The sequence below is a fragment of the Orcinus orca genome, chromosome 2 (genome assembly GCF_937001465.1).
Source record: "Orcinus orca chromosome 2, mOrcOrc1.1, whole genome shotgun sequence".
NCBI lineage: Eukaryota > Metazoa > Chordata > Mammalia > Artiodactyla > Delphinidae > Orcinus > Orcinus orca.
The window spans coordinates 10084306-10105932 of record NC_064560.1 but is presented as its reverse complement, the minus strand read 5'-3'; the positions used below and the strand labels follow the sequence as shown (position 1 = coordinate 10105932).

At 44.4% G+C, this 21627-nt stretch overlaps 1 protein-coding gene across 1 annotated transcript in view; it reads left to right on the top strand.

Moving 5' to 3' along the window:
- Nucleotides 1–21627, top strand: part of GAD2 (glutamate decarboxylase 2) — a 69770-nt gene that overhangs the window by 34558 nt on the left and 13585 nt on the right. Inside the window, exons 9-13 of the mRNA XM_049705596.1 lie at nt 5444–5498; nt 6856–6972; nt 9149–9213; nt 15829–15907; nt 19063–19212. Coding sequence (XP_049561553.1) covers nt 5444–5498; nt 6856–6972; nt 9149–9213; nt 15829–15907; nt 19063–19212 — 466 coding nt within the window. The remainder of the gene's footprint in view (nt 1–5443; nt 5499–6855; nt 6973–9148; nt 9214–15828; nt 15908–19062; nt 19213–21627) is intronic.

The following is a 21627-nucleotide window of genomic DNA, read 5'->3' as shown; positions in this document are numbered from 1 at the left end:
AATCAATGTTAAAGAAATAGTCTTGCTAAGCACTGACTAGTTAAAAAACAAAAACAAAAAACTAGCAGTTTTCTGTTACTCCTGTAGCCTTTGGGGGCTACATAGAACAATATCATCTAAGGATGATAGAGTGATAAGTTTTAGCGGGAGGGTCTATGTTTTTCTTATTTTACTAATCAGTACTAACAGCAATACGAACTGGGATGAAGGAACTACTCAGTCCACGGGGGGCTTCCAAGAGACCACAGTGGAAATACTACCTACATCATTACAATTCTAGGACTCAACCTGAAAGGTTTCTTGTTAAGTCAAGGTAGCAGGCATTTTTTGATAAACCCCATAAACGCTTCGGAAGACATTTATTGTGCAGCCCTGAGAACCCCGGGATCTGATGTCAGAATACAGCTCTAAGTTTGAAATCTGCCCCTACTAACTGTGTGGCATCCTGCAAGTCACACAATGCTAGTACTACTAGTAATAACAATGAGACTAACATGCATTGACTGGTTACTATATGCTAGGCAGAGTTTTATACTTAGTGCTTTACAGTGTTTGATATTTACTGTGTCATTCAATCCTCCTGTAAACCTTGTGAGGGAGGTACTAGTAATATCAATTTATAAATGAATAAACAGCGGAACTGAATTCTTCAAATACACACAAGTAGCATAGGGTCTGGAGCGGAAACCTGGTTACTGTCTCCACATTCCAAGCTTTTAGCCACATTCATCCGCTTCGATGAGCCTTAGTTTCCTTATCTGCAGAGTAAGGACAGTAAAAATTCTCTTGCGGGGTTGGCACGAGTGGCAGAGATCAGGAGTAAGGGATAGTACAGGGACCGCTTCTAAAACTGGTAATTCGTTATCACTGCTGGGGCTGCTGCTATCAACAGTGGTCGTAACATTAGTCAATTTCTAACGCGAAGGATCACGCATCCTTTCTTCTTTGCACACAAATCTCTGTGAACAGAGCCAAGTTCTAAGCACTTAGGAAAGGTTGGTAGAATTATTATAGTTCAGCAGGGCCAAGGAGCAGGGCCACCCAAGGCTCAGGCACCCGATTTGTGACCATTTGGATGCCTGCCCAGAGATCTACATTCCCCAGTAACGTGCTTCTTCTGGTAAGATCGTTCTTCCCATCGGAGCCACGGGAAGATAGCCATGCATCTGCGTCCAAAGTCCGCACACGGGGTAATCTGTGCCTTTTGCTTCTTTGCACAAAGAGAAGGTGCTTCCAGCTGGCAGCTCTGGCTGGCAGTGTGGGATTTTGCCCAGGCAACTTCATGAAGTTATCTGACCCTATAGCATCACATTAATCTTTTTTAATTTTCTTTTTTTTTTAATTTATTGAGGTAGCATTGGTTTATCGTATTTATAAAAGTTTTACGTGTACAATGTAAGGTTTTGACTTCCGTATACATGACAGTGAGAGCATCATATGAATTTTTAAAGACTGTCACAAAATCAAGAATCTCAGTGCGAAACAGCCGCATCCGAAGCAGCAGTCTGGCTCAACAGTCCTCACTTCAATGGCAGTTCTTTCTTAAACACTAACACCTAACAGAGAGAGCATCGCAAAGCATCAGTCACAGCTTAACTGGGCACTTAAAGGCTGCATGGGTAAGCGTAAGAGATATGCATTTTTGCTATGGAAATACCTCTAGACCAGACATATGTGATGCAACAGCTGTTATCCAAAGCTGCCCTGCACCAAGACATGCTTGTCTGGAAAAGCCAAGACTGCCAGACAGCTTCTAATCCTCAGAGGAGCCTGCTGGCTGTCACCCGGCTCTCTCTCCCTCCACAGCACGCGGGCAGGCGGGGATGCACAATGCCACTTCCGGACCTCGCTGCCCTACAGCCGTGATGGCTCAAAACCCTGGGTCCTGTGGAAAGTGCTTGGCTAACCTGTTACACAATTATTGAAATACCTACCAGGCTAAAACTTCCATTTCTAAAGCAGTGTTTCTCAACATGTGGACTTAGGTCTGCCTGTGTCACCATCTCCTTGTTAGAAACGCAGATTGCTATGTGTGTTTGTCTATTTACTTGTCTCTGTTTGTCTCCCTTGTTAGCGTGTAAGCCCTGGAGAGTAAAAGCTGGCCTGTTTACTGTGGTGCCCCAACCCCTAACAGTGTTTGGCACATAACGAGGCCTCAATAAATTAATTTGTAGAATGAATTGATTCCCGGGCCCTATACCTGACCTCCTGAATCAAAATCCCTAAGAGCACGGCCAAGGAATATACATTTTAAAGACATACACAGATGACTTTTATGCATGCTAAATTTTACAAACCATTGTTGTAAAGTAATTCATCCAATTCTAATTGGAGAGATGAAAAGTTTTGTCTCCAGGGGCCCCCATACTAGCGGTCTTGTCAGTCTCTAAGGTAAAGTGAACATATTAATATAATCCTAGGGGGAAACTTTTTCCTTCTACTCACATACCTCCAACAGATGTCGATCTGCCACCCACAGTGTGGCAGGCTCTGGGTTCCTAAGTGGACAGAACAAATACGGGCTTGGACGGCCAAATGCCTGGCAAAGTCTGGAGCCTACCTGTTAAGAGCACACCCAGAGCTTTCCACTCTGCGAGAAGCGAACACTTGGACTTGATTATTTGACGAGGCTGTCCCTTCTCCCTGCCCTGATATGGAAACGGGACAGACTGTATGTTCATTACTGTTTTCCCGGCAGGTTTGAATGACACCTCCGATCCATGAAAGCCAGATATTATCTCAAAGGATTTATCTTATCTTAAAAGACAATATAACCTTTCTAAAGAGGTTTCCTATATGTTTGGCCCTTTGAGTTTGTTCTGGAAGCTTGGCATTTTCTTTCTAGGTAAAGCCAGCCTTTACCTGGTCCTGGGCCATCACACAGATGACTGTCTTGTCCTGTTTCCTCATTTGAAAAATGAGACAATTAGACTAGAACGAGGTCTAGAGCCCCTCGCAATTCTGATGTCCCCTAATCTGTTACTTCTCCATGAGGTCTCACTGCCTGGGCTTCACAGAATATCCAGATGTGATTAGTGAGCAAACAGCGATTGTCAGGCCAGTCTCCCCAAAACTCTCCAAGGCAGAGAAGGTTAGTTGTGGTAGACTAGGTAACATTTGGGACTTGCAAACAATTTCTGAGAATTTTCTCTCTCAGTTTCTATGTTTGCCTACAAAAATACTACGGCAATTTTAATGCACTTAAAACTTGATGTAAAAGGTAAATATAAGACCTGAATGTCCTCTGAAATTTGAACTTTTTGTTTCTGTCACGGTAGAGCAAGGTGTTTTAGCACAGCCAGATCTAGGAGAGGCCGAAAAATCACAGCTTTGAGGGACGCTCCCAAGCCAAGCTGTGAAGTATAGGGAGACACGTAGGGCATGAAAGGGCCTCCAGAGCCCTTTCCCCAACCCCGCCCCCCCCACAAAGCCTGCCCTTCCATTCCCTCTGTCCCTCCTTCAGAGGCCCATCTCACAGAAGTTCCCCAAAGGTGGGCTGCTCTGAATTAGACTCAGCACCAAATTTAATGCCCTTTGTTCTACTGCAGCCCAACTGACTCATCACTGGTGATGTGTCCGTTGCCATTGCCAGGTAATTGCATTTTAACTGCCTTTCTTTGGAAAACAGCCTCACAAAACTCAGTGGTTCTCCATGCTTTCAGACCCAATGTCTACGTTATATGCCAACTATTATGTAATACCTTCTTTGTTAGCCTGAAATGAAAATTGTAGAAAATATAACTTACCTACTCACTGTGCCCAAATTAGTTTTATAAAAAGGAGCAAGGTTAGGGGCTTCCCTGGTGGTGCAGTGGTTGAGAATCCGCCTGCCAATGCAGGGGACACGGGTTCAAGCCCTCGCCCGGGAGGATCCCACATGCCGCGGAACAACTAAGCCCGTGCACCACAACTACTGAGCCTGCGCTCTAGAGCCCACGAGCCACAACTACTGAGCTCGCGTGCCGCAGCTACTGAAGCCTGCACACCTAGAGCCCGTGCTCCGCAACAAGAGAAGCCACAAAAATGAGAAGCCCGTGCACCGCAACGAAGAGTAGCCCCCGCTCGCCGCAACTAGAGAAAGCCCGCACAGCAACGAAGACCCAACGCAGCCAAAAAAAAAAATAAATTAAATAAATAGATAAATTTTTTTTTAAAAGGAGCAAGGTTAGAGAAGTAGTTTATAATAAGACAACATATTTCAATAGGTAAAGCTTAAGCGAGACCACACTAGGAGCTCTAAAGGAGTAGCCCAAATGCTTGCTCTGTGTCTAAATCTATATCTACCTAAAGTCACAAGGACCACCACAAATGACTATAGAGCTAGTGACACATTCCAAAACCTCACTGACTGTCCCCTAAATGCCAGTAGCCTCCCCAACCATTTATTGTGACAAACGCCTCCCCATCATTTATTTTTCCAAATTGTCTTCTACAAACCTAGATCAATGGCCCAGATGTGAAAAGTTTAGCCAGTTTAGCAATGTCAAGAGAGCTATTTTAGTTTAAACAATAGTTCACAGCCTCCAGTAACATGCAGCTACTCTGTCCTCTGCCTGGTTTTTTTCCCCAAAATCTTGGGGTAGGAATGTCATAATGCATAAAGACAATCTCAACAATAAAAGCTAACATTTATGGAATACTTCCCATATGCCAAGCACTTTAAAAATTTTTTTTTGCATTTATTAACTCATTTAATCCTCATAACTCTATAAGTAATATTATTATCACTGTGTTCCAGGGATCGTAATAATACGCACAGGGAAATTCAGTAACTTGGCTAAGATCATACATCTAGCCACATCTAACTTCTTGTAGAAATCAACTCCTTTGATTATTATAATAGTGAGGTTTTATAGTAAGCAAAGTACTATCTGTGTTTCTATTTTAGGAAAGAAACATTTCAGAGATGAAAGGATGTTTCTTTCTCCAATGCCTGTCTGCCTGTTTGACATTTGAGTCCATGAGTTCTTGGCCTGCTTTGTGCTTTTAGCCCTTGGAATGTAATTTTGACAATATTTTCATCCAAATGATTCAGAGTGAATTTTCTCTTCTTGGCGTTTCGTCTCTGTGTGAAATTGCAGGTCCATTCACTGGAAGATTTGGAATGCAAATCTTCTTCTGAACTCTGCTCTCATTGCCAAAAGTCTTGCTCCAAAGCAGGTTTGTTTTAATCAAATTAAGAAATGACCTAAAAAGCAGGCTGTGTGCAGAGTGGAGAGACATGTGGACAGTGGGGTCGGGCATCTCCTAAACGTGTCAGAAATTACAGTCCAGCATCATTCAGGGAGGAAATGCCTTTCTTTCTGGAAACAACCGAGGAGTTGTTCTAACTGATCATTATTATCAATGATTTAAGGTTGGACTTCTACCCTCCTGTGGCTCCTTGTAGAGACGACAAAGGAAATTATTCAAAGCAAACTTGATATACTTATTTTCCTTTCAGGGGGAAAATGATCCCATCTGATCTTGAGAGAAGGATCCTTGAAGCCAAACAAAAAGTAAGTTTTTGAAGGGAGCTTTATCCAGCCCATAACAAACTGACGGTATGTATTTCTGTTTCCATCCAGTAGAGAACACATTTTTGTTTTATTTTTAAAAGAGAATATGGAATTTTGCATTGTCATTACTTATTTCTCTGAGTGATAGGCTCTGCTTTGAAAAGGTCTAAGTTACTGAATAAATACCATACACAGTGGTACTGTAACAGTTTCCAAAGGATTTTTCTTCCCACGTGATGAGAATTGGCACTAAACAGACACATCGGAAGGACTGTATTCACAAGCGGAAAATCCCAGGAAGCTAATGTAGCATATGGGAGTTACTGTGTGTGGTTATTTGAAAAAAGCCAATATTTCCTGCCTAGACACATGCTGGTGTGTTGGCCCTTCAAACACCTTATTTTTCAGGAAGCAATTCAGTACTTTTTTTTAGAAGTGACAATTTCTGAAGACCTGCTAAAAATTCCTACAAAGCTCTAGGAAGTCATTTACATCCCTGGATGGTTCACAGGCCAGAGCTTTTAGTAGATCTAATCTACAGTTCCTAGTTCAACGATATAACACACGAATTGTACTATTAGGATCTCAGGAATAATTATTAATTTTCATATGCCCTTTTCCACCCTACAAAGTGGCAGCCGCATCCTTTCCCCTTGTTCTGGTACTGGAACCACTTCTAGTCACATAAACCTTTGCTGCCACCTAAAGACTGACTCTGTAACGTCAGGTTCCATCATGACTTTGAGGCATTCTTGGGCCACCTTTCAGCAGTGGCCTGTTATTTCTATCAATTTTCATTTAGTCACGGCCAGACAGACTGAGCCAACTTAGACAGATAAAAGTCATGGCTTACTGTTTAGCCCCAAGTGAATCCTCTCCTCTAAGACTGTCAATAGGAATGATGGGCTGGTCAGAGTTCTTCCCTTTGTCCTCTTGACCGCTCACTCTGGAAGATTTAGTACGTTCAGAGGCCCAGTTATGAAAAAGGAAGATTAGAAAAGCAATCGGGCGTGGGGTGGGGAAGGGCAGAAAGTCTCCCTGGAATATATCAGTGGTTTGTGGGCACCACGAAGCTTACTCACCTCTGAGTCCAGTGTAGCCTCTTCTGAGAACCAGAAGTCTGTTCTCATAAGGCAACTGGCAGGGCCAACAGAATGGCCTGGAGAACCTAGACCCTGGAAAACGAACATCATTCCTACTAGGCTCCAAGGTGTTGTTAGCCCTCCTGATGGTTCCAAACATGCAGACGTGTATGATAGGAGGAGAATGGCCACTGTCTTTTTTTAATCAGCTTTTTAAAAGGATCCTTTGACCCCCCCCCCATTTTACAACATTTGGGGCTCTCTCATTTGCACAGGGATTTGTCCCTTTCCTTGTGAGTGCCACGGCTGGGACCACCGTGTATGGAGCATTCGACCCCCTGTTAGCTGTTGCTGACATTTGCAAAAAGTATAAGGTCTGGATGCACGTGGATGTAAGTATCCCATAGGGACTGCCACTAAAATGTCCTTGCACGTTTTTTCACCTGGAGCTCATGGAATGAAATGTATTCTCTCTATTTTTTTACTTTAGGAGTTTATTTTCAGGATGGTGATAGTTAAGCTTTTAAAAATCGCAGAGACAAAGTAGTACACAACTCGCTCAGTACATAACATTCGCTGGAAGCAGTCTGAGGCTGATTATGCCTTAACTTTCCCAACAGGATAATATTCTTATTTCTATGACCAGGACCTGAGCTGCGCACTTAGTTCTCAATTCATTGGACCATAATGTCCAAGGAGGAATATGGCCTGTGTACACACACACACAGTCACACACATGCAACGCTTACTTCCCTATGAGAATGGTCCAAAGAGTAAACAGGAGTTGCATTTATATAGGAAATCCAATGGATGAAAAAATTCAGCTCAAGTCAGAGACTAGTATAATCAAAGAGGAGAGCGGACTTGACAACTTGCTAGGAAATATGAATCCAAATTTCCAATTTGTTATCTTGGTCAGCTAGTAAGATAAACTATATATGAGATGTTTTGACTGCAGGGTTAGTCACACCAAAAAATAATGGAGATGCACCCATCAAGACATTTCCAAATGAAACAAAATGTCAACTTTTAGAAGGACAGATTAAAGGGATTAAAGTTTAGACTGGTATGACTCCAAGTGTGGCTCCAAGATCAGCTGCTCTCTGCAAACTGTTTAGGACCCACCATGAGATAAGGAATCAGTGCCAAATCATCTCTAAGCACGATGCTTGGTTCAGCTGATGTGTTTTCCATTGGGAGACTTTCTCGACGCAGGAAGCATAAGTTGATTTACATTCTGGTGCAAGAGGCTTACGTTATAGAGTAGACTGTTTTGAGTAGATCATTTTGGCTTTATAGTAAGCATTCAGACCAAATTAATCCCTCTTTCTTAATGAGCAGAAAACCTCCAGAGGCTAAGTTAGGTACATTTCCATTACCCCAGAGTTATCCTGCATCGCAGTTTCCAGTCTTCTTTTCCTTCCCTGATTCACAGTGTGAGTTGTTCTTTAGCCTACCAGAGACCCCTTTATTTCACACATGAAGACACTGAGAAAAGGTTGACAGACCCAAGTACCCTCAGTGACCTGGGTCTTGGAACTGGACAGCCTATGAAACCTCACTAGCTGATTCAGAAAGAGGATTATCCTGACAGCCTTAAAAGCAGCAATGTGTGTCCCGAGCCAGCAGATGCAGTGGGCTCTCCTCCAGAGTTTCTACTTAAAATAGAAGAACCAGTTGTATTAGCTTTCTTTGAAACATATCAAATTTACCACTCATTATCCTTACTGTTTATAATTCTATAATTAAACTGGAAAAAAATCTTAAAATATTACACATTTGGAAAATTGGATAATTTTTCAAAGTGTAAAAGGACTGAAATTACAACAGAGAAAAGAATGCAATTATACCCAGTTTTTTTCTTTAAAATTATCCCAGGATTATTTTTACACCCAAAGAATGTTAACATTTTCCAATGAATCTCCATCTTTACATCTTATCTTTGAAGGAGATCATTACACCAATTCAAATCTTCAAACTTGAGAACAGAGTTTTAAAGGGGCACATTCTTTATTGCTCAGCTAATTGGCTGATACAAATCTTGCCTGCTTGCTTTTTTTTTTTGGCTGTTAGTTTTGTTTTGGCTTTTGGTTTATCTTATCCAAAATTACACATCAGTAAAATAGGCTTGGAAGGTGTCTCCTCCCCCTGGAATCATGCAGACTTGTCAAAAAGAGTTTTCCTTGCAACTTGAAAGCAGTTTAAAGGGTCCCAGCCCATCTTATCTACTCTAAACTGTGGAGATACTAGGGTTTCTAGTTCTGAGATTATGAGCTTCACTAAGACTGAGTGGTGGTGATGGGTTGGGGGAGGATCTCTCTCCTTCTCATGCAGACTGAGGAAATATTTGGCCCCTTACATCCATAGAAATCTGAGGTGGAGCCTGAGACCTTAGAATAGCCCCCCAATTTAACCTTTGGAAGTCTAGTGGCCAGTCTCCAAGTTACCTGGGGTTGAGGCTGTACCTTTCACCCTATGCAATGCTTGCTGTTCCGGAAGACACCAAACTCTAGAAATCCAGGCAATTAAAAACACTGCCTTTTTTTTTGTATGCTCTCCCTTTTCCAGGCAGCTTGGGGTGGGGGATTACTGATGTCCCGGAAACACAAGTGGAAACTGAGCGGCGTGGAGAGGTACACACATTTTTCTTGTTAAAAACCTAAAGTGTGAAAGCTGAATGTGAAAAGCAAATTACACCCAATTTCCAAGAACTGTGGGTGTACAGATGAGCCCATTCGTGCAGTGCCTGTGTGCCTTATGTGTTCATGTGTGCATGAATATTATGTGTAGACAACGAAGAAATTAAATCCCATACCAAGTGACCCAAGTGGAATGTTTCTAACTGGCCTCCATGGTTGGCCAGAGGACTCAGGAATGACCTTCCTGGGATCTCTGAACCAACTACCAAAACTGTTTAAAACTTCAGGCCGTCCACTGTTTTCTAGGGAGATATACAGCTTTCATGTTTCATGAGAGGATAATATCCGCTGCTTTAAAGAAACCAGTAAATAATTTTGTGAAGCAAATAAGCACATTGTAATTTATCAGCATTGAAAGAGGAGTTTGGGGTTTAACATGGCCCCTTTACTTAAAGTGAAACCTGCTTGTGATAACATCATGTGATAGTTTCATCCCCATAATAATTTTTCTGGTGTAGCTCTGTTTGATGCTGCAAAGCACCTTTTATTCAGAGACTAAGCAGTAGACCATTGAGAAAAGCCGCAAAATACAAAGGAAATAATTTTTGATTAGCGTAAAGCCTACTCAGGGCCAAAGGAAAAAGGAAAAGAGATACAGAATGCAAAATCAGCCTCGGCCTTTAGTTCTGACCCACGTGCAGAGGGAGCTCAGAGTTCCTGGTCCTCCGCGCACAATATGGCAGGTCAAGGACAGTGGTGAGCTCTGATACTCCGGGCAACTGAGAAAGCCTGGATTCAACCAGGGCTGCCCATTGCCCACTGTGCCCTGCCCAGTAGCCAGATGCTGCCCAGGAAGAGTTTCCCACTGGCTCTGCCTCTGGACATCTTGGCACAATTTCTGTCCCAAGGCGAGAAGAGAGGCTGGTGGAGCTCAGAAGCATCTGGGAGCACTGGGCAGGCAGGGCAGCTGGGCCAGAATGAATGGCAGGGTGTGCTGTGTGACATCCAGGCCCACCCACATGTAGAGAAGCCGCGGCTGCGGAAGGTGGGCAGAGGCAAAGTCTGCAGCACTCTGCCGCAGTAGCGGAAAGAAGGCCGGACAGGCCAGCCCAGGCCCGGGTCGGCAGGGTTGTGTCTCTGAGTCTGCTGCCTGCCCTCTGACTGAAGGTGTCAGTTCAGGTGTGAGTGGGTGAGGACAGGCACGGCCCCTTCCCAGAGGGAGCCAGCTTTAGGTCTCTGCTTCCGGTCCATTGGGCTGAATTCCTTTTTTTCATGAAGATCCGCCTGAAACCAGAAGCTTAAGGACGAGGCAGTGAGCTAAACAGTGAGAGAGAATGAAGAAGAGAGAGCCATTCAGAAGGTGCCCGTTCAGAGGATCAGAACAAGAATTCAATTGACGTGCTATCGAGAGAAGTGGCCCGGACACAGAACCTTCTCGTCTTTGAGTCCCTTTAAATTGAGCAGCCCAAAAAGTGAGAGGCTGTTACTGTACCTTTCACACCAGCTGTGACTCCAAGTGCCAATGGCCAGCCGCGGAGCCCCCTCGACCAGTGATTACCTGAAAGCTCGCTAACTCACCTACCCGGGGCCTTGGAAAGATAAACACCCATGTGCTTTTGGACTAAAGACTAAAGACTTTTGAGAGCAAAGCTTAGAACATTCGTCACGGGACATAGCGTCCTCTCTAATTGCCGCAATTCTTGAAACTGTGTTGTAAGTAAATCTACTAAGTGGAATAGCCAAACAAGTAGTCTTTTTTAAAAACGAGGGACCGTCGGTCCTTCCCTGGCGGTCCAGTGATTAGGACTCCGAGCTTCCACTGCAGGGGGCACGAGTTCGATCCTTGGTCAGGAGGTTTGAGCCGAACCCCCTCAGCCATCCGTTGATCTGAGAGAATCCATCTCAGTGACTCGTCAGTGACAGGCACACTTTCTTTGGTGGATAAGATTGTAAGTCCATGGGACACCCCCGGCCATAATGTGCGTGGACACACATTTAGGAAAGAAATTTGCCTCACTTGAGATGTTACGTTTCTCCAAGCACTAGGACTCTCTCTGAAGTGGAGGAAATCTGTGGTCGATTCCTGTCGCCAAATCCAGAGGTGGACCAGTGGTCACAGGGATCCCAGAGTACCGTCCTCATGACAAAATGGCACAAGCACCCGGAGCCCTGCCTGGCATCCCCTTCGAGAGCCAACCCAGTTCTCAGAAAGCACCTTTCTTCCCTGAAAACAGTGTCAAGCTATTTAGGGATGCTGTGGCTGAGAGAGTGCCCGGAGCCCTGGCACTCCAGAGCATGTTTCTGGGTACCGTCAGGGCCCCTTCTTTAATCCCTCCTGGCAGCGGGCTGCTGTGTATCTGGAAGAACCCGTTGTTGTGGTCCACTCTCAAGACTTTCTGGCCAAGCTGAAGGTTCCAGCACAGATTCTGCCGAATTACCAGTTATTACCCTCACTCCCACCCCTGAAACTCAGTTCCCGGACCTCTGTCCTAGGCAAGCCATATCGCAAGGCACGGTGCGGGCACAAAGTCAAGTACGACACGAAGCCTGTCTTCAAAGGGTTTAGAATCTAGTAGGGAGACTGCAGTCAACCATGGATTACAATTCCAGGCAGAGGAATTAAAGCTCAAGAGACCGATCATTCCTCCTAACCAGGGTTATTAGAGGAGAGGAGGCCTTCCCCCGGGGGTGGGCAGTGGAGCCTCCTCAGGCAGAAGTGGAACAAGGGCGTGAAGGTGAAAGAGCAGGGGCACGGAGGTTTGAGCGGATCCTTGGTGATAGTTCAGACAGGTCTGGTTGGAGACTGAGATGGATTCGTGGCAGTGACCAGGGAGCTAGCAGAGGGCCCAAAAGAAGTCCTGCCCGGTGAGTCTCAGCGCGGGGCCTGGCTGCAGAGCCAAGTCCAGATCACCGTAAATCCCCGAGCTGAGCGTCACTGCTGTGTGAGCCATTATTACGCATGGAGAGCGTTCTGTTTCTCAGGTTGGGGAGAAAACCTGGAAAGGCCCTGCCGTAGCAGCCATAGTGCAGATCCGAGGAGAGGAGTGGCATTACCTGCGCTTTGGATTCAAGAGGAGAAGGAGAAAAAAAAAAAAAGAGGAGAAGGAGGCCAGGACTGGCTAGACCCTGCTGGGCATCACAGAGGTCCAGGTGCAGGAGGCAGCGGAGGGGAGAGATGCTGAGGGTGGGAACCGGAGCAGCCGCAGCAGCAGCGAGGGAAAGGAGGACGTGAACCCAGGAGAGCTGCGTTATCAGGGGCAGGATGCGTTATCAGAGACCGGCTCTTCAGTGTAATTTGAAGGACCGCTGCTTCTGCTTCCTTCACTTGCTTCCGGAGTATCTTGTGTGTGTGTATAGAAAAGTCGCACTCCAGTTACACTAAGAACAGCAGGTGTTACAAATGCTGAAGCACGATTTGCATCTAATGCTTTTTTTTTTTATGCCTTGCTGTACTTTCTAATATTTTAGGAAATTCCAGAGAGTTTCCTCTTTGACAGATTTTACAGTTTTGTATATCATGTTGAAAAGCATGAGGGACATTTTTTTTGGATACGTCTTTGATTGAGCTAGCTTTAGCTTGTTGCATATATCAAACTGCCTGGGGAACTTTTTCAATATGCATATACCAGTCACATCCCAAGGAAACATTGCAGACTCTCCAGGGTTTTGAGTGAATACCTGTGGCATTAGGTCATGGTTAGAGCAAGGACCCTGTGTAGACAGGCAATGGCTTGAATCCCACTTGCTGGTTGTGTACCCTTGGGCAAGGTGTCTCTCCATCTTTAAAACTGGTACAATAACAGTATGTACCTCACAGGGTTACTGTTGTATGGATTAGATAAATTAGTCCATCTGAATCAATTAGAGCAGTGCCTGTCAATAGTAAATACATAGTACATGTAGTTAGTGGTGAATACTGAAAATTTTCCAAATGATACTCATACACACACACACACACAATCTAGCACCAAAGTACTACAGAATAAAGTGCTTTATACAGAATTAAAAAAAAAAAACCTGCAAGGGGTGATATCAGTAGAGGGAAAAAAAGAGAATGAAACCAAAACACTAAGGTTTGGGAGCTGGACGCTTGGGAGGAAACGGGTGCAAGGAATCGAGGTCCAGGATAGAGGAGAGAGAGAAGATCTGAAGGATGAGAAGGGAGCAAGTTAACGAGTTCACTTGGGATCTTCTGAGTTTGAGGTGCCAACGACGGCCCTGGGATATGTCTCAAAACGGCCCTAGGGGCTCAGCTCTCTCCAGCTTACGGAAAATCACAGAGGACTGAATCCCACGGCAAAGCATTTTGAAATGAACCCGAGGCTGTTTTTCCCAGATCGCTAACATTTCTCCAGTGCACGAATGCCCTGTCTTGGAATCACTCTGTGCGTCTTTTTGCGCCTTCATGAGGCAGCCCCTCTGAGAGAATTCAGTGACTGGTCGGTGTGAGTCTTGTCAGCTTCTAGTCTAGAAAGACAAATGGGCCGCTGCAGAGAAATAAACACCCTCAGTCAGAGCCGTGGAGAACAGCTATCTTCTTCTCCACCAGGTGCCGTTACTGAGAAAGCTGCGTTTCATCAGGATCAGGGATCTAGCTATAGAATATTATAGAATGTACAGAATGACAGTGTATGTGTGCCCAGTGTCACAAAGCTCGTGAATGATAGAGTTGAAATCAGTAGCAAGAGCCAACCTTATTTGATGTTTACTGTGTGTTGGACACAGTTATAAGCCCTTTACCCAAACAATGTACCATTATTCTCCTTTTAGACACAAGGAAATCAAGGCACAGAGAGGTTAAGTAACCTGCTTAAGGTCACACAGCTAGGAAGTGATAGAAGCTGAATACAAACTCGAGCTCCCCTCCCTTAACCACTATTTTCCTACAGCTCAGAGCCCAGGTTTCTTGACTCCGGGGTCATTCTAAAGAGCAAGGAGAAGTTTTCCTAGAAGGAGCTTTTCAATATCAGTTTTTTGTTTGTTTTTTTTAAATTATTATTCCTGAAGTCTTTTAGTCCACCATGCAGGGGTGTAGCCATCTGGCCATGCACTGCCTTCGCTTCTTTCCCTGATTCCAACCCATCTGACAGCCAGTGTCAAAGCTAAAGAAAGACCAGACAATGAGCTGGACTATTCATCCATTCAGATAAGATCCCCAGGCCAGTAAGTGTTCTCTGACTGGCCAGCGATGACCGCCATTCATCAGCTGGATGAATGGGATCTTTCCCAGCATCTCATTTCTTCCCAAGGTTCTCACACCTTGAGTGCCGGTAACAGGGTGAGCCCCGGTCTGTTGCTCAGCCAGGAGAGGGCCAGCAACGTGCAGCGCCCTGGAGACAGCTGCCACGGATGGTCCTACTGCTTTCCTTCCTCCCGTGCGTCTGTTTATGCCAAGGTCGCGTTCCCGAGGCTCTTCCTCAAGGATTCTCCGTCTCTCAGAAGACATGCGCAGAGACTCCTGTGAAGAGAGCAGCTGCTTTCCCGGGAGCTGGGAGAGGAAGGGGTTGGAAGAGCACAGCGGGGAGTTGAAGAAGGCTGCAGAGACCATACTTGATCGACCTTAAAGAATAAGTGGGATTTAACCAAGTGAAGCAACGGGAGATGACATTCTAGGAGGAGGAAATAGCCCTAGGAGACCCAGGAGCATGAGCATAGAATTTTCTGAGAACAAAACGTACTCTGGTGTGATGGAAAGTGGTACGGCAAACTGACAGGACTCAAGACTGGCCCCGTGACCTGGGGTCACCTGTGTGGACACGTGAGCCATACCCCGCAGTTTGGAATTTAGGCCGGAGGCAAAAGGAAAGAGGAGAGGGCCGTAAACAGAGCTAGAAAATAACTATGGTACCGGGTGGAGGATGAAGTGGAAACCAAGCATCAGTTAAGACAATATATCCAGATTAAAATAATAATAATAATACTTATTATTAAAGGACTCTGTACCAGGACTGTGGTTAGGCTTTGCAAATAGCATAAACCCCTGAGCTGAGAATCGCTGTTACTGACGGGAGAGCTTTCTATTTATCAAGTATGTTGGGACAAAATAGATTGAAAGCTGCTGTAGGAGCCGTAGCTCATCTCCCCCGTGGTCCAGAAGGATATCTCTGGATGAGACAAGAGATGGAAGCAGGGGATGAGCTAGAAGCTGTTACGAAAGGACACATTTGAGACATTTGGTAATTGACTGAATGGGAAGAAGGAGGAACTAGGTTGGGAAAAGAACAAAGTTCAGCTGTGTCATGAGCCATTGCTCTGAGCTCCAGGGCAGGGCTGTTGTGTCAGAAGCAGGGACACTGGAGGCACATGAGGGCCCCTGCCTGGTGCCCTGCTCCGTGGTGACCGCAGGAGGGACCCTGGACTGGATGATCCCAGTCACTCAGAGAGGTTCTCAGACCACCATGGAGGCTGAATGGAGATACTAGCCCGCACCTACTGTCTCTGCAGACAAAGAAAAAGTTGTAGATTGAAGAGTCCACTTCTCGTTTTGTAAATTAATGTCATGCTGGAGTCTGAGCAACAGTGCCAAGAACCTCGAGCACTGTTGCCCATCACAGGGTCCTCTGTGCCCGTCACGGGTGCCACCCTCTTAACGTGATTTCTTTCCTTTAGGGCCAATTCTGTGACATGGAATCCACATAAGATGATGGGCGTCCCTTTGCAGTGCTCTGCTCTCCTGGTTAGAGAAGAGGTATGTCTTTCCTGACTCGTGGCCCGGTCCATAGGTGGGGTTGTATAGAGTAAATGTGTGTAGTGACAAAACCAGCATGATCTTACAGGCTGCAACAGTGAGCCGCATCCACAAAAAGGGGAGATTGTTAATTAGGATAATTGTAAGGACCTGCTTTTCTGCCCAAATATAGGATGGTTGTATTTTGACAAGACGAGACAGGCGTGTTCCATGAATGGCTAAATTGTTGTACTTGTGAAAAAGGCGTAGGACATTAGGTTGTACTCTGCAGGGTCAATAGAGAAATACCATTCAAAAAATAGTAATGGGATAGAAGAGGTGGAGCTTCAGGATGAGGCAGGTGGCAGTTCCCCGCTGTCCTTTGCTTAAACCACACCTAGAGTGGTTTGCTTAGGTCAAATCGTATAGGGAACCCCGTCAAGCTAGAGCTCGAACAGTGAGGAACCTTAGTTCACATGGAGGAGAGGTGGTTGAAGGAACTAAAGATGTTTTCGTCTAAAAAAATTTAATGTAAAGGGCCGAGAGGAAGGCAGCCTTTGCAGCATAAATGACTCAAGTGGGAGAGATTCGTTTTTGCTTGACGCTCCAGGGAGCTGGGCTACAGCTGTGATGTATGGTAACCAACACTGGATGGTACAGCTGTGATGGTAAAATCCGAATTACCATGATTTGAGGTCTGACTTGGGATCAGTAAAAGGAATGCTTTTCTGAAAATTAAGCTGCCCAACCGGTAATGAATTACTTATGTAGGAATAAATTCATCATCAGGGGAGGTGACTGAATGGACATTGGGCAAACACTTATTAGTAAGAGGACAGAGAGATAGAAGGGGAAGGAATAGGAACTTCCCTGGAGGTCCAGTGGTTAAGACTCGGTGCTTCCACTGCAGGGTGCACGGGTTTGATCCCTGTTTGGGGAACTAAGATCCCGCATGCCTTGTGGTGTAGCCAAAAAAAAAAAAAAAAGGGGAGGGGAAGGAATGCTATAAGATGGTATTAAGTACTCTGTGTTAAGAGAGTTCTCGGTTTTCAAAAAGCGTGGGATATATTAGCTTAAAGAGTTAAAAACAAGTTTCATTACTTCAGGGCATATCAGAGCTTTCAGTTGCTGATACATATTATAAATATCTAAAACGAAGGTATTTATGATAGTTTCCAAAGTTTACTTGACCAGGAGAATTTCTTTGATGGCAACTGTTTCACAACCAGCAGCTATTCACGTATTTTAAATAGTTTAGGATATAATGGCTCAGAATCAGGACACTGTCTCACCTTTATGTGACTTTTACTTATCCTTTTGTACAATGAGGCTGGCGCTGTCCCACCTTCTAGAGGTCATGTGCTTTGCGTTGCTTTTCCTATCCCAGTAGAAGCTGGTCTGGTCTGTCCATGATTCCGCACTCCCTGAGCGGTCTCCCTTAGGACTGATGGCACCTAAGCACGAGCTCGCATGGCTGGGGGAAAATGGTGCTAAGTTTCTGTGACCGTGAAACAAAATACATGCACCAATTGCAATTTTCAGTCTCGTTGGTCTTCGAGTCCAATTCAATGTCATTCTACTGCTCTATTACAATTACATTGTATTGAATTTCTACTAGTCTCAAGAAAAAATTACTTGATGAATTCCACTGAATAAGAAGGCCAGACTACACTACAAGACTGAGCCCAGTTCTGTTGTCTGCCATCTGGACACTCGGTCTGGTCTTTCAGGACCTAGATCAAATTTTAGTTGCCTTCTGTTTTAGTTTGGAGAACTTTTAAAAAGGGCTCTCACTTCTAACTTCAACGAAGTGATCACAGTTTAGTCTTTTCTTCTCTTGTCGTGAGTCACGAAAGAAAAAAGTAAATGCCGAAGTTTCTGTAACATCACAGTCACACTGTGGATAACCAAAGCGTCAAAGGCTTCCTGTGGTTTGAGACAAATTGCAATGTGGTGAGGAGAGTAATGATGCTGTTTTAGTCAGAGAACATGATTCATTCACTGGTCTTTGGAATAGTTCAATCACTTTGCCACCCATTTTCCATAGTAAGCTCGTGGTGCAAGGGCAAATTAATGGTAATTGACAATGAAACTTTCTACTGTAACTACCACTAGCAAATGAGTATGAAAACACAGTGCTCGGGCTTCCCTGGTGGCCCAGTGGTTGAGGGTCCGCCTGCTGATGCAGGGGACACGGGTTCGTGCCCTGGTCCAGGAGAATCCCACATGCCACGGAGCGGCTGGGCCCGTGAGCCACGGCCGCTGAGCCTGCGCGTCCGGAGCCTGTGCTCCACAACAGGAGAGGCCACAACAGTGAGAGGCCCGCGTACCACACACACACAAAAAACAAAAACCCACAGTGCTCAAGCTTTAACCACTCTTGAGAGAGGAGTGTGACATCTGAAAGATTCCCTGTTGAAGACCCCAGAGTAGCAATGTCTTTATTTTTTTAGATTTTAGCTTATAAAAACGATAGCAATGAATTGTCTTAAAAACTATGATATCCATAAAGAACTCAAACCCTTACAGCTAAATGATAAAGTACTTGAACTAAATATGAATGAAACAGTAGAAGAATCACACCAATAATATTTTACAAAACCCAAGAGTTTCCAAAATAGTTTGCTTACAACAAAACCAGAACATCAGGATATTCTCCCAATGAACATTATACTCTGATAGATTTTTTAAAAAATAAATGCCTTCTCACTGAAATTCGCCTGACCTGGATTTACATCCCAACTGTTCCATTTCTAGGTGTAATTTACAGAGCAGCTTACAGAAAGTTTTTGAGATTCAGTCTCATCTGTAAGATGGGAATTATTAATAACCAGCCATAATAAAGGGTATTGTAAATCTTAAATAGAATAATCAACAAATTTTAAAAAAGATAAATGCCTTCTCTTAAAAAGGAGAGTAAAAGTACATATATGCCCTGTTGTTAACCTCTGGTGGCAGCTGACCCTTAGCCATTTATCCTATAGACTTGACCTATCACAACAGCCCATCCTGTCGAGATATTGGCCTCATTTTTTTTTCTCATTTGATTCTTTCTCCAGGATATTCAGTGCCTCTTTCTTTTATTTTTTTTAATTAACAATTTCCATCACAATGTAAATCTCATAGAATACCTAATAAAGTCAGCAGAGTTTCCTAAGTTTTCTCTTCTCTTCTAGGGATTGATGCAGAGTTGCAACCAGATGCAGGCCTCCTACCTCTTTCAGCAAGATAAACACTACGACCTGTCCTACGACACTGGAGATAAGGCCTTACAGTGTGGACGTCACGTTGATGTTTTTAAACTCTGGCTAATGTGGAGAGCAAAGGTGAGCACGCTGGGATCGGCTGAATGTCGACTAAAAACAGACACTATATCTGGTGACCCTTATGATGACATGTTAAAAATTGATTTGCAAATTGAAAATTATTTACCCAAGATTAAGTTTCTTGAATCCTACCTCTAGTTATCTACACGGACAAGAATATAAGAAAACCCATTGAGCGTTTTCTTTCTTTTAAACCTCATTGCTTCTAATGCTCACTCATCTAGAACACCAATACATGTTGCTTTATACGGCAGAACCTCTGGATCCCTAAGAAGTGCTTCATTGTTGTTCTTGTTCCAGCTCTTGTTTTTTACCCAGTGATTGATCCGTTGGGCAGGTTAAATGCAGTCTTTTTGTTTGGAGAATAAAAAGGAAAAAGAAAAAACCCAGTACGATAGTTTATTTTTGACATTTCACAGGGTAACCTCTAGTTATAAAGCTTTTTTCAAAAACTCTGGAACTACCTAGTGACCTCTTTTGGTTCAGTTGCTCTGTTTACCTCAGAATTTAACGGTAGATGATCACCCCTCTTTCAGAAATGGAACTCTGTAACTAATGGTGTGCGCCACTGGCTAGACCTAATTATAGCTTTCAAAGAGCATATGTGTGCAGTTAAATGTAAGCAGGCTGGAAAGGTCAAAGATTCTATTTTTCATTTTGGCCAGATTCCTAACTTACATGTCACAAATCAGTGACCTTCCACCTGGTTTCATTAATCTCCCACGGGAGGCAACGGCCAGAGCCAGCGGGGACACTGGAAAAACCCAACTGCTAGAAAAATCCAACTGCTAACATAGTACGTGAGAGAAACCTGACAAAGGGAGAGATGAGAGGGAAGCTGGCATGCCCCGAGGTCCTGTGTGTTTGGGAAATGGTCCACAAATTTGGCTCTCAGCTTTCTAAGTAGCCTACACAAAGAGGTAACAGGTTCAGCACCATAGGAACAAGCAAATAACTTGGTCTGCTGCATAAGACCACCGAATGGGTCCTTCCTCAGGTCTGTGTAAAGAGGTATGGCCCACGTCCACAGCACCCAGTCCATATGCCGGTGTTTATAAAAGTGTTCAAAGCAAACTGAATTGACTCAAACAGTTCAGAGAGGCGGGTGGCTAACAAGAAAAAGAGGGGGCTTGGGAGTGAAACAATGCAGTCAGCAACTATCTTATGAATCTTCTTTAAACCCATCCTGGAAAAGGGCAGTTTAACTAGAAAGACTCTCTTAAAAACTATGATATGGACACATGCCTTTTGCTCAATGCACAAATAACTCTTAGATGGTTTCCGAGGATGGCTAGACTACATGGTCTTCAAACAAGCCTTCATGATGGTATCTGCCCCGGCTGAGTTTTCTCTAAGTATTGCTAAGGATCAGACAGCTACCTGGAGTGAGGCCCAAGGTGAGTTACTGCCCCACAAAGGTGGGTGATGAGTGAGGTCAAATCCCTTGAGCTGGGCAGGGAACCCCTTCCCTTTCCTCTTTTGAAAGTTGAGAGCCTGACAAGGATAGGTATCTGGTCCCCACCGCCCAAGGCAAGACTCATGCGGTAGGCAATAACACTTTCATTTGGCAAAAATAAATCAATCGAGAACGTAGATTATTGGTGTACTCTCAGGCTGGTTTTTTTTTTTTTTGCGGTACGCGGGCCTCTCACTGCTGTGGCCTCTGCCGTCGTGGAGCACAGGCTCCGGACGCGCAGGCTCAGCGGCCATGGCTCACGGGCCCAGCCGCTCCGCGGCATGTGGGATCTTCCCGGACCGGGGCACGAACCCGTGTCCCCTGCATCGGCAGGCGGACTCCCAACCACTGCGCCACCAGGGAAGCCCTCTCAGGCTGTTTTAAAACGAGCAGGTTTTTCATTTCATTGATTTGTGGGAATTGTAAAATGACAAAGGTAGACATCAGCTAGTACGTTGAAGCGAGCTTGGTCTCTAAACATTGTCCAGTATCACTCTTTTTGTCTCTTGTTCCCCTGGTGTTTTTATTAAAATGATGATCATTAGCTATATTTATACAAAAATGTTTCTGACACTGTTCATTGGTTCCTGCTGCTGCGTTTCCATCGGAAACCTCCCTGCCAGTGTGGTGCAGCCGGCTGGTTCTCAGAGAAATCACTCAGAGGACGTCAGGTGTGAATTATACAGCAGGACCAAATGAAGCTTGAAATAAAGGCAAAGCATCCAGTTTCTAAAGGGCTGAAATACAGGCACCAGAAGAGGGGGTAACAAGAGAGAGAGAGAAAGAGAAAAATCACAGTGGCTACGTAACTTATGGACACATTTTTTTTTTTGCATCGAAAAATAGTTTAATATTATACATTATCATCATCCAGAATTTAAAATATTTTAAAGTAATTATTTCATGTACATCATGTTTGTGTAAAGGAATAATTCATTTTCTAACATTCATATATAAGG